We start from the raw sequence: 12,783 nt of genomic DNA on the forward strand, positions 1-12,783 counted from the left end.
GTGTCCTCCAGCTACCTCCTGTCTCATTCTAGTCAGTGAAACAGTGTTGGGAGGGTACAGTTCTGGGATGAGGTCCAGGGAACAGGAGCTGCCTGGTCCTGGGAGCCTCTTTTGGGACACTTTGACCTTGGGAACCCCTGACCCCTCTCCCCGGAGCCCCAGATCCGTGCACCAGGTTCTTCCTGACCAACGACCAGATCCATCTCTATATGAATGAGTTCTCCTGGAAGGACGTTACCAATGCCTTGTCCCTGGCCAACATGATCCTGGGGCTCTTCTCCATCTTCTGCAGCGTCTGCAAGTAGGTCTGGGGCCCAGGAGGATCTTAGCCAAGAGCTGGAGCCAATGGCATGCAGGGAGGAGTGGGGAGCCTAGATAGCCAGGCACTGAGGCCCAGGATCAACCGGGGGCAGGAGAAAGGTAGTGACTGGGAGTCAAGAGGCCAAGATCCTGGCCTCAGCTCTACTACCAGCCTGATATGTGACTTTAGGTCGCATCCCTGAGCCTTGGTTTCTCCGTCGTTAAAACAAGGAGCTTGCACTGTGATCTCTAGGTTCCTTCCAGCTGTGGCAGTCCGGAATGGTCTTTATGAGAAAACCAAGAGATTCTATTCTGGTGGCCTTTACATAATCCTTGGGGTAGGCAGGCTATCATGAGAAATTTTTGATTCTTAAATTAGAACTTATGATCTGGGGAATGTTTATAGTCAGCACTATTATGGAAAATCTGGGACATGTTTATGGGCCCCTAAAAAGTTGTAAGTAAGTTATATTTCTACAAATTGAATCATATTTCAATGCCTTGGCAAATCAGTTCTTTTTTTTTTTTTTTAATTTTTTTTTAACGTTTGTTTATTTTTGAGACAGAGAGAGACAGAGCATGAACGGGGGAGGGGCAGAGAGAGAGGGAGACACAGAATCGGAAGCAGGCTCCAGGCTCCGAGCCATCAGCCCAGAGCCCAACGCTGGGCTCAAACTCATAGACCGCGAGATCATGACCTGAGTCGAAGTCGGATGCTTAACCGACTGAGCCACCCAGGCGCCCCTCAAATCAGTTCTTTAAAGATAAATCCTTTATAATGCAGCCTCCTAACCTGTTTGATTCTCTATAACCATCAGCAAGTGACTTCTCTGGATCTGTTTCTCATCCATTAAATCATTTTATCTGATGATGTTTGAGTTCCCTTCCAGTTAAATTTTATGATTCTCTAAGTCTGGATTTTTAGGGGTCTTATAAAGTAGAGGATATCTACAGCAGAAAATCTCTAACTTCTTAGTTCAGTGCAATCTTCTGGGAGTGTAGCTAAAAAAAATTTTTTTAATGTTTATTTACTTTTGAGAGAAAGGGAGAGACAGAGGCATGAGTGGGGGAGGGGCAGAGAGAGAGATACACAGAATCCAAAGCAGGCTCCAGGCTTTGAGCTGTTAGCAGAGAGCCCAACGTGGGGCTCAAACTCACAGACCATGAGATCATGACCTGAGCTGAAGTCAGACACTTAACAGACTGAGCCACCCAGGTGCCTCAGTTTTGGGAGTGTCATTTTTATGGCACGGTGGTGGGCCCGTTTCCCTTTAGACACATAGGTATGGCTCTAAAGAAAGGTAGTGCTGAGCTTGTTTGGAGACAGCTGAAGCCTGGGGTGAGGTTCTCTGCTTCTGCTTGGTCATCCAAGCATTGCAATCAGGGTGTAGACTTAGGAACGGCATTCTAGGGCAGCCTTGCCTGAGACTATGGTCGCTGCTTTTAGAGAGGTCTGGGAGCATGTGCTGGACCAAAGCACAGAATCCTTGAATGTAAGATCTGAAAGAGATCTTGGAAATCATATAGAGCATCAAAATATGTGAGATAAAAAAACAGAACTGCAAGGAGAAATGGGCAAATCCGTTATCGTAGTTGGATATTTCAACACCCCTCCATCAGAAACTGACAGATCCATTTGGCAGAAAATCAGTAAGGAGATAGTTGAACTGAACAGCACCATCAGTCGACTGGATCTAATTGATATTTATAGAATACTTTACCCAATAACAGCAGAATACACATTCTTCTCCTCACACTTTTGGGCTATAAGACATACCTCAACAAATGTAAAAGAATAGAAATCATATGAAGTATGCCCTCAGATCCCATGGAATTAAAGTAGAAATCAATACCAGAAAGATAACTAGAAAATCCCAAAATATGTGAAGGTTAAGCAACACGATTCTAAATAATACATTAAAGAAGAAAAGTATTTTGAGCTAAAAGAAAATGAAAATACAACTTATCAAAATTTGTTGGGGTGCCTGGGTGGCTCAGTCAGTTAAGCGTCCGACTTCGGCTCAGGTCATGATCTTGTGGTCCGTGAGCTTCGGGCTCTGTGCTGACATCTCAGAGCCTGGAGCCTGCTTTAGTTCTGTGTCTCCCTCTCTGCCCCTCCCTTGCTTGTACTCTCTGTCTCTCATAAATGAATAAATGTTAAAAAAAATTTAAAAAAACCCAACTTATCAAAATTTGTGAGATGCAGTGAAAGTGGTAGTTATAGTGAAATTTGTAACATTGAATGCGTGTATTAGAAAAGAAACCTCTGTGAAAGACAACATCAGGAGAATTAGAAGACAAGCTATAGGCTGGGAGAAAATATTTGCAAAAGGTACATCTGAGAAAGGACTGTAAAATAGACAAAGCTTAAAATTCTTCAATAAGAAACCAAAGAACTCAATTAAAAAATGGGCCAAAGACCTTAACAGAGACCTCATCGAAGGAGATGTACAGATGGCAGTAAGCATGTGAAGATACTCCACATTGTATATTATCAGGGAGATGTAGTGAGATATTACTACACACCTACCGGCCAAAGGAGTTGCCCAGAACACTGACGACATCAAATGCTGGCGAGGACGTGGAGCAACAGGAACTCTCATTCACCGCTGGCAGGAACACAAGATGGTTCAGCCGCTTTGGGAGACAGTTTGGCAATTTCACAAAGCTACACCTAGTCTTACCATATGATCCAGCAATCACACTGTTTGGTATTTATCCAAATGAACTGAAAACTATGTCCACACAAAACCCTGCACTTGGATGTTTATGATGTTTAATTTACAATTGCCAAAACTCGCAAGCAACCAAGATATCATCTAATAAGTGAATAGATGAATAAACTGAGGTATTTCCAAATTTTCCAAACAATGGAGGATTGCTCAGTGCTAAAAAGAAATGACCTATCAGACCATGAGAAGACACAGAGGAATCATAAGTGCATATTACTAAGTGAAAGAAGCCAATATGCAAAGACTACATACTATATGATTACAGTGATATGATATTCTGGAAAGGCAAAAATATCAAGATAATAAAAAATCAGTGATTGGTACAGGAGGGTGGGGGGAATGAATAGGTGGAGCACAGAGGATATTTAGGACATTGGAAATAATCTTCATGATACTATAATAATGGATACTCATCATACATTTGTCCAAAACCATAGAATGTACAACACCAAGAGTGAACCCTAAGGTAAACTATGGACTTTGGGTGACTATGTGTCAACATAGGTTCATCCTTGGTATGTGTCAAGAATTAGAATGTACTGTTCTGGTGAGTGATATTGATCATGTGGGAAGCTATGCATAGGTGGGAGATGGGGGGGTAGATGCGAACCTAAACCTAAAACCTCCCCAGAAAAATAAAGCCTTAGAAAAATTGGGAAAAAAAGGGAGATAGAAATCAATAGTATAAGGCTTCCACCTTAGCAAACTAGGGGAAAAAAAAAAAAAAGCATGTTAAATCCAAAGTAAGCAGAAGAAAATAATAAAAATGAGAGGGACACCTGGGTGGTTCAATCGGTTCAGCATCTGATTCTTGACCTCAAGTCAGGTCTTGATTTCAAGGTCGTGGGTTCAAGGTCCGCATTTGGGCTCCACGCTCTGGGTGCAAAGCCTACTTAAAAAAGGGGGGGTGGGGGGCCACCTGGGTGGCTCAGTTAGTTGAGCGTCCAACTTTGGCTCACGTCACGATCTCGAAGTTCGTGAGTTCAAGCCCCACATTAGGCTCACAGTGCCAGCCTGTCCACACAGAGCCCGCTTCTGATCTTCTGTCTCCCCTCTCTGCCCCTCCCCTGCTTGTGCTCTCCCCAAACTAAATAAATATTAAAAAAAAAAAGCAGCCATCAATGAAATTAAAAATAAGAAATCAGTAGAGACAATCAACAAAACCCAAAGCTGATTGATTCTTTGGAAAAATCAATAAAATTGATAAGCCTCTAGGCAGGCCAACCAAGAAAATAAAGAAAAAAAGAGAAGACACAAACTACCAGTATCGGAAATGCAAGAGAGCCATCACTACTGATCTCGTGGACTTTAAAAGGATAATAAAGGAATATTATGAACAACTCTGTAAGTGACGTAGCCTAAATGAAAGGGACCAATTCCTTAAAAGTCATGAGTTACCTAAACTTGCACTAGGAGAAATAGCTTATCTGAATAGGCCTCTATTAAATCATTTGACACAACCCCCTCACTTTCCAGATGGAGGAAGAGAGGCCTAGAGGGGTAGGGAGTGGTTTATCTGAGAAACCACAGTGAGATGGTTGCAGAGGCTGGGAACATAGGACCCCTGTGCCCTCAGATATGCCTGGGATTTAGAGTTGGAAGGGACCTTAGTGATTATCTAAGGGGCTCGAGGCACCCCCTTTAAGACTGTGGGTTGAGAGTATGGCAGGGGTGTGTGTGTGTGTGTGTGTGTGTGTGTGTGTGTAAAGCAGTGTATTTCAGAAAGAACACGAGTGTGGGGAACATGCAGGGCAGGGTGTGTGTGTGGAGGGGTTGCCCAGTGCAGCCCATGACACAGCTGTCCTGTCGGGGCCTGCTGCCCTACACTTCAGGAAATGCTACAGTGCCTCCTGGATGCTTCTGATCAGCTTCCTATTAGACATGGCAGTTGGGACGATAACCAGACACCTCAGCCTCTGCTCCAGATCGGGTGAGTCCAGGCCTCAGACCCCTGATCCCTGACTCCAGGAGCCCATCTCGGGTCTCCCTCCATCTTCTCACATCCAGCAAGCTTTCAGGAGTCAGCACTCCTGCTCACCTCCCTCTGAGGACAGCAGAAACAGCCGGAGAACCATCCCGGAGCCCCATAGTTCAGATCTAGGCCCCCCGCGGGCTCACCTGTTGATCCTTAGCCATCCTTGCCCAGGCCGCAGTTTCCTTGGCGGTGCTGCCTCCCCGCTAGGGGTGCCCCAGGAATTGGGAGTGGGTGGTGGCTGCGGTGCTTGGGAGGGGGGAAATGAAAAATCCCCCCAGCAGAGCGGCTGGTTTAAAATACAAGAAAATATTTCCATGTAAGAGTTTGCTTGAAAAAAAAAGGGTTCTGTGGCTTGTGAATTTGTATCCAGTTGTGGTCCAACCCTGGATGTTAAAGGGCGGGAAAACTAAGACCTGAGAAGGAAAGATTTGCCTCAGGCCGCATGGTCCATGTGAGGCAGAGCCAGGAGGCCCCCCCCCCCCCGCCCCGCCCCCATCCTTGATCCCTAGGGGAGCGGCTGTTTTTCTCTGGGACCTCAGTCCCGGCTTGGCACCCCTGCAGCTCCCCCACCACAGGGGACTAAAGTGCAAGACAAATGAGCCTAAGTTCTGACCTCGACCTCCTGGAGCAGGGGTGGAGCTGAATGACTTTGCTGTCTTCACCACCTTTGGCCTGGCCTCAGCCCTGCTCCTAGGCGTGGATGGGCCTCTGAATGCGTTCCTGGCCGTCATCTATGTGTTAGCTGCTACCTTCCGCCTGTGTTTTTATTCAACCGGTGAGTGGACCCCAGCCTTGTAGCTAAGGGTGGGGAGCCACGGAGGGGCGCTGTTGGATGCCAGAAGCCTTGGGGGGGGGGCGGTAACTGACTCCTCCCCTCCTCTTTGGTTCCTTTCCCTTCCTTGTCCTGTGCCCCAGGCCCACTGGAGGCTGCAGGCTGCACTGACAGAGACCTGGAGAGGGGCAGGGGCCCATGGTTCTCGGACCAGCTGTGCCTTTTTCTCGTTGTATGACCTTTGGGTGGTGCACAGAGACTCACAGAATCCAGAACTAGAGGTCATCCTCCACAGTTTTCTACAACAGATGGAGAAACTGAGCAAGGCAACCAAGGGCAGTTGCCTTGCCCAAGGTCACAATGCAAGGGGGCGTAGAGGTGGACTGGAAGACCTCAGAGGACCCTCCTGCAGAGCCTTCCTTGGTGCTGGGGCCCATGCCTTGTCCCAGCCACCTGCTTCCCCGTGGGGATTCGGCACAGAACCCACACACCATCTCTGCGAACGGCTGACCGCTTTACAGCCTGCCATTGCCTGGCGAGGAGGGGGATCTGGAGTGGGTGGCAGGGAAGACCCAACGGGCTGGCTTTGCTCAGCGGGAGGCAGCTAATCTCCACCTCTTCCTTCCCTGGCAGGTGTTCCCTTCACATACAAGGGTCTACCCTGCCGCTATGCTTCCTGTGTTTTGGCCTCCACCTGCCTTCTGACCAAAGGCAACACGTTCATTCTGTCTTGCATGGCCTCACTTATGATTCTGTTCATGATGGACCAGAGCTACTATCCACGTGATGAGATCCTGGGGTCTGAGAACTGGAAAAAATTGATTTATCTGGGGGGTGAGTGAAAATACTGCTTTCAAATGGCACCAGTGCTGGTCTATTATCACTGCTGCTCATGGCCACCCTGTACCTCGCCCCCACACTCCCGATCTCCCTTACCCTGTTTTATTTGTGTCCATGGAGTTTATCACCATCTGAAATGTATCTACTTTTTTATTGTCTATACACACTAAAACTGCCCCCAGATAGAGGACTCTCTTTCATTCGTGCAGTAATCCCTGGGCCTAGCATTGTGCCAACCACGTGGTAGATGCTCAGTAAGTATTTGTTGAACACTGTTAAGTTCAATCAGGAACACCTAGCATATGCTGGATACTGGGAACCAAACTGATAAACTAGACAAACCCTTCCTGCCTCAGGATTCACAGTCTAATAGGGGAGACAGACCCCAACCAAATAGTGGCAGAAATAACTAGAAATGCATAGTTGTTGTTTTTTTTTAAGTTTATTTATTTATAATGACAGAGAGGGAGAGAGGCAGAGAGAGAATCCAGCAGGTTCCATGCTAACAGAGCGGAGCCCGACGCGGGGCTCAAGCCCATGAACTGTGAGATCATGACCTGAGCTGAAACCAAGAGTTGGACACTAGAAAGGCATAGTTTTGATGCGTCGTGGAGCACAGGGTGCTCTGAGAAGGGGACTTAATGAGACTGAAATGGTCTGAAGGGTGGAAAGGATGCTTCAGAAGGTAACATTTAAATGGAACCTGGGGGAAGGTGGTCAAAGGTACAGACTTCCAATTATAAGTTCTGGGGACGTAATGGACAACACGGTGACTACAGTTAACAATACCATGTTGTGGGGAGCCTGGGTGGCTCATTCGGTTAAGTGTCTGACTTTGGCTCAGGTCGCGATCTCACAGTTTGTGGTTCAAGCCCTGCCTCGGGTGAGCATGAACCCTGCTTTGGGTGAGTCCCACTTCGCTCTCTCTTTCTCTCTGCCCCTTGTGGGATTCTCTCTGTCTCTACCCCTCGCTCACTTGTGCCCTCTCTAAAAAAAAAGAGGGGCACCTGGGTGGCTCAGTCGGTCGAGCTTCAAACTTCGGCTCAGGTCATGATCTCACGGTCCGTGGGTTCGAGCCCCGCATCGGGCTCTGTGCTGACAGCTCGGAGCCTGGAGCCTGCTTTGGATTCTGTGTCTCCCTCTCTCTCTGCCCCTCCCCCACTTGTGCTGTCTGTCTGTCTCTCTCTCTCTCTCTCAAAAATAAATAAACATTAAAAAAAAAGAATATTGTATTTGGAAGTAGATAGGAGAGCAGATCTTAAAAGTTCTCGTCGCAAGAAAGGGAAATGGGTAACTGTGCAGTGGCAGACACTAACGAGACTGCTGGTCGTGTCACAGGATACACAAATATCGAATAATTACGCTGTACACCTTGGACTAATACAGTTTTGTGTTATATGTCCATAATATCTCAATAAAACTGGAAAAAATAAAAATGGTGACCTTCAAGATGACTGGCTAGGTGGGTAAGAGAGGTAGTTCAGAAGAGAAAACAGCATTTTCTAGGCTCTAGGCTAGAAGGTGCTGGGTGCGGTCGTGCAGCCGTGTGGCTGGAACTTGCTGAGAGATCCTAGTGATACATACCGAGTCCGTGAAGGGGGTGGGTTTGGGGGAACTGATCCTAGCGGCAAAGGGGAAGCCTCTGAAGGGACTTCTGAGCAGCGGTTTTAAGTGGCCACTTGGACTACAATGTGGGGACCAGATGGCGGGAGACTGAGAACAAAGAGGAAAAGTGACTTGCTGTCGTATGAGAGGTGGTGGCAACAGAGCAGATGAAGGGACTTCAGATGCATGTTGGGAACAGAACCGATATTGAGGAAGCCCTGAGGTCCTGGCCACACTGGGGACCTGGCGGATATCTCCCTAGAGTTCTCCCTGACTTAGGGCTTCCTTCAAGGAATACCCGTGTTTCTTCTTTTGGGATGTGCTCATGGGGACAAGACAAACATCTACAGGGATACTTGGTTTCTTTCTTTATTCCCTGTGGGTCCAGTCTGGTTCATAGGGTCCCTGCTTTCATCCTGACTGTCCTTTTTTCTTTTAATTTTTAATGTTTATTATTTATTTAAAAAAATTTTTTTTTCAACTTTTATTTATTTTTGGGACAGAGAGAGACAGAGCATGAACGGGGGAGGGGCAGAGAGAGAGGGAGACACAAAATCGGAAACAGACTCCAGGCTCTGAGCCATCAGCCCAGAGCCTGACGCGGGGCTCGAACTCACGGACCGCGAGATCGTAACCTGGCTGAAGTCAGACGCTTAACCGACTGCGCCACCCAGGCGCCCCTAATGTTTATTATTTATTATTGAGAAAGAGAGAGAGAGACAGAGTGCAAGCAGGGGAGGGTTAGAGAGAGAGGGAGACACCAGGATCTGAAGCAGGATCCAGGCTCTGAGCTGTCAGCACAGACAGGGGCTCAAACTCATGAACCGTGAGATCATGACCTGGGCTGAAGTCGGATGCTTAACCGACTGAGCCACACAGGTGCCCCCTGACCTTCCCTTTTAGGCTCATACCCTTTCTCTGTACCACCAGCACCGACGCCCCTGCTCAAGTTCTAGGCAGTGGCTCCTCTGTGGCCCAGCTAGCAGAGGCAGAACAGTGTTGAGAAGCATCTGGGTTTGCTGCTAAACAGACCTGAGTTCAAGTTCCGATGCCAGGACGCGTTAATTGCATCAACTTGGGCTGACGACCTCATTATTTTGAGTTTAGTTTTCTTCATCTATAAAATGAAGCCAATAATTCCTACCTCAGGATTCTTGAGATTAAATGGGATGATGCAGATCAATCCTCTGGCACAGATGTGTCCTGTAGGGAAATTTCTAGTCCCTTCTTCCCTCCACCTGCCCTCCTATCTCTCAGCAACAGTGTTTCCCACAATGCTCTTTGCTCCTGTAGATACCACGGCTCCCCTTTTCTCCCAATAAACCATATGCTTGGCCTCAGCCTTCCTTGGATTGTCTTGGCTGTGAGAGTAAAGGAGGAAACTGTACCTCACAGATGTCGATACCACTTAATACCAGAGCCCAACTGGACAGATTCCAAAATGGCCACTCTTGATATTCCTCTTACCTGGAGTGCAGCCAATCACCTTTTTAGACGGAGGTTCCGTCTCCCCCACAGAGCTTCTGAAAAGCCGGCCTGTGGCTGTGAGACCTCATGTCACGCATTTTCCAGGACAACTCTGGTTTAAAATATTGTCCCATTGCCTCAACAGATCAATGACTGTTCTGAAATATTAAGCATTCCAAAGCTCCAATACATCTCTGTAACTGAAAGTGGTCTTCTGTCAGATCATATGTTCTGATTTCTCTTGAGGAATGTATGGTAGTTATCCCCACGGAAACGATGTTGCCTCGTACTCTCCAACCCTCTTTGAGCTTTCCGAGGCTGTCTAGTTTTTACAAGTCAGGCAGACACGGCTTTGAATCAAGACCTTGTACAGGTTATATCCCCTCTGTCTCTTCATCTGAAAAACAGACTGGATTCTGAGTCACAGAATTATTATGAAACGTAAATGGAGCGATCTTTGTAACATACCTAGCAGATTGTCTGGTGCAAAGTAGATATTCCACAAGTGTTGGGGCCCTTTTGCCTGTCGGTGGTGTATCTCAGATTCAAATGTGTTGGGGGTCCCCCAAGACCACCCCAGGTTCAGTGGTTCTCTTGGGGATTCACAGGATGCATATAGTCATACTCATGGTTAAGACTTATTACAGCAAAAGACACAAAGCAAAGGCAGCAAAGGGCAGATGAAAGGGGCAAAATCTGGAGGAAATGAGGCACAGCCCCTCAAGTGTCCTCCCTGTGGGGCCACCCTGCACAAAACTGTGACAACACCCATGAAAGTCTTGTGTACCTGGAAGCTCTTTAGAGACTCAGGGTCCAAGGTTTTTATAAGGGCTGGCCACATCAGCACCCTAGACCTAGCGGTACCAAAATTCTAGACTTACACAGAAGGAAATCAACACTCAGCACAGTCTAAGGACAGGGAACCATTCTTGCCCATTAGGAAAAGTTCTATATTAGAAATAGACTCTTTTTTTAATGTTTATTTATTTTTGAGACAGAGAGAGACAGAGCATGAAGGGGGAGGGGCAGAGAGAGAGGGAGACACAGAATCCGAAACAGGCTCTGGGCTCTGAGCTGTCAGCACAGAACCTGACGTGAGGCTCGAACTCACGGACCGTGAGATCATGACCTGAGCCGAAGTTGGATGCTTAACCGACTGAGCCACCCAGGCACCCCAGGAAAGTTCTATATTGATATAGGGAACTGTTTACTAGCCATGTTCCTGGACTCCAGTTAAAGGCCAACCTGGCAAGCAGGATGGCTTTCGTTCATTCGTTCGTTCATTTGTTCGTTCCTTCCTTCCTTTCTTTTTTATTTATATTGAGAGACAGAATGACCAGGGGAGGGGCAGAGAGAGACGGAGAAAAAGAATCCCAAGAAGGCTCCATACTGTCTGCATGGAGCCCAATGCAGGGCTTGAACTCACAAACCCAGGCACCTTGCAAGCAGGCCTTTCTTTCTTTTTTTTTTTTTAATTTTTATTTTTTTTAATTTTTATTTTTTAACGTTTATTTATTTTTGAGACAGAGAGAGACAGAGCATGAATGGGGGAGGGTCAGAGAGAGGGAGACACAGAATCTGAAACAGGCTCCAGGCTCTGAGCGGTCAGCACACAGCCCGACGCGGGGCTCGAACTCACGGACCGGGAGATCATGACCTGAGCTGAAGTCGGCCGCTTAACTGACTGAGCCACCCAGGCGCCCCAAGGCCTTTCTAAAGAGAGCTGTCCCAGGTCTGCTGTGCTCTTCTGCATATGTGTAACATTGTATTGGCCACTATCACATATTAAACTTGACACAATTGGAAATATATATGTCATTCATATATATATATATATATATATATTCTTCTTTTTAATGTTTATTTATTTATTTTTGGAAGGGGGGGAAGAGAGAGTACAAGTAGGGAAGAGGCAGAGAGAGAGAGGGAGAGAGAGTCTCAAGCAGGCTCCATGCTGTCATCACAGAGCCTCACACAGGACTCGATCCCACGAACCCTGAGATCATGACCTGAGCCAAAATCAAGAGTCGGACGCTTAACTGACTGAGCCACCCAGGCGCCCCTGGGATGGATGGAGATATATACATATATTTCTAACAAGGGGTCTGGACAACTCAAATTTATTCTCGGCTAAGACTGATTTCTGATCTGAATTCAACCAAATGGAACCTGAGTTTGCATTACATTATAATTATCTAGTTACAAAGAGACAAAACCTCTTAAAGGCAGGGCTCGGGTCTCGTTGGTTCTTGTTTCTTAGGCCGATGAGTAAAAACTGAAGGATGGGAGGATGGGGATGGGAGGGAAGAGGGCGGGAAATACACGCAGAGAGCTTCATAGACATGGAATGTTTGCCTTTTTTCTCCCTCCAGGTGTCATCATGCTGCTTGTGTCTCCATTCTCCCTAACTGCTTTTTACTGCCTGATGTGGTCGCTGTCCTACATCTTCTTTCCAGATGCTCTGTGGGGCAAGGCAGCATGCTTCAGGCTACAGCACCAAAGAAAGTGAACAGCTTCACCCACTCCCACTGGCCTCTGTGGGGTTTGTGCCAGCATATCGGGCCAAGCCTTGCCTTATCCTCACTAAATCTTTCTTTGTCCCTACGTCTCCTGTGTGCTAGATACGTGTGCCTTGAACCAGAGCAACCCACGATAGGGCCAGTGGCCTTCACTTCTTCCTCTTTACTCAGGGTTCCGAATCCCTTGGGGACAATAGCTGTGTCATATAGAACAGAATTCTTTCCAAGATAAAGTTGGGTTGGGTTTGAGTTCCAGCCCTGTTACCGGCTGGGTGATGTTGTGTACTAAGGTCAATCCCTTGGAGTGGGGTGAAACCCTTTAGCATTGGTATAGTCTCCACCTTGGCCTGATCCTTATTACTCCAGGGCGCGGGGGTGAGGGGGCGTGGAGGGTGCTTATTAAAGCATTTCTTAAACTTGCAGATTGGTTCAGTAGAGCAGAGCTAATCACAGGACAATCATGCTGCCCAGTGTGAATGTATACAGGATTTTGTAACTTAAAATTCTACATTTCGACAGTCCAAGCTTCTGCCTTTTGCTTCAGTTAGAGATTAGACACATTGGCAGCTTGAA

At 47.1% G+C, this 12,783-nt stretch overlaps 1 protein-coding gene across 6 annotated transcripts in view; it reads left to right on the forward strand.

Moving 5' to 3' along the window:
• Positions 1-12,295, forward strand: part of TMEM269 (transmembrane protein 269) — a 17,163-nt gene extending 4,868 nt beyond the window's left edge. For 3 of the 6 annotated variants that reach the window (XM_086716676.1, XM_086716671.1, XM_086716674.1), the window contains 5 exons: positions 157-301; positions 4,865-4,962; positions 5,639-5,782; positions 6,413-6,613; positions 12,064-12,295. In XM_086716676.1, the coding sequence (XP_086572802.1) occupies positions 210-301; positions 4,865-4,962; positions 5,639-5,782; positions 6,413-6,613; positions 12,064-12,200 (672 nt within the window). In that variant the 5' untranslated portion in view covers positions 157-209 and the 3' untranslated portion in view covers positions 12,201-12,295. The remainder of the gene's footprint in view (positions 1-156; positions 302-4,864; positions 4,963-5,638; positions 5,783-6,412; positions 6,614-12,063) is intronic. The other 3 variants (XM_086716672.1, XM_086716675.1, XM_086716673.1) reach the window with 2 other exon arrangements.
• The last annotated feature ends 488 nt before the right edge of the window (positions 12,296-12,783 follow it).

Source organism: Puma concolor, chromosome C1 (genome assembly GCF_028749965.1).
Source record: "Puma concolor isolate L17-30 chromosome C1, mPumCon1.1.hap2, whole genome shotgun sequence".
Taxonomy (NCBI): domain Eukaryota; kingdom Metazoa; phylum Chordata; class Mammalia; order Carnivora; family Felidae; genus Puma; species Puma concolor.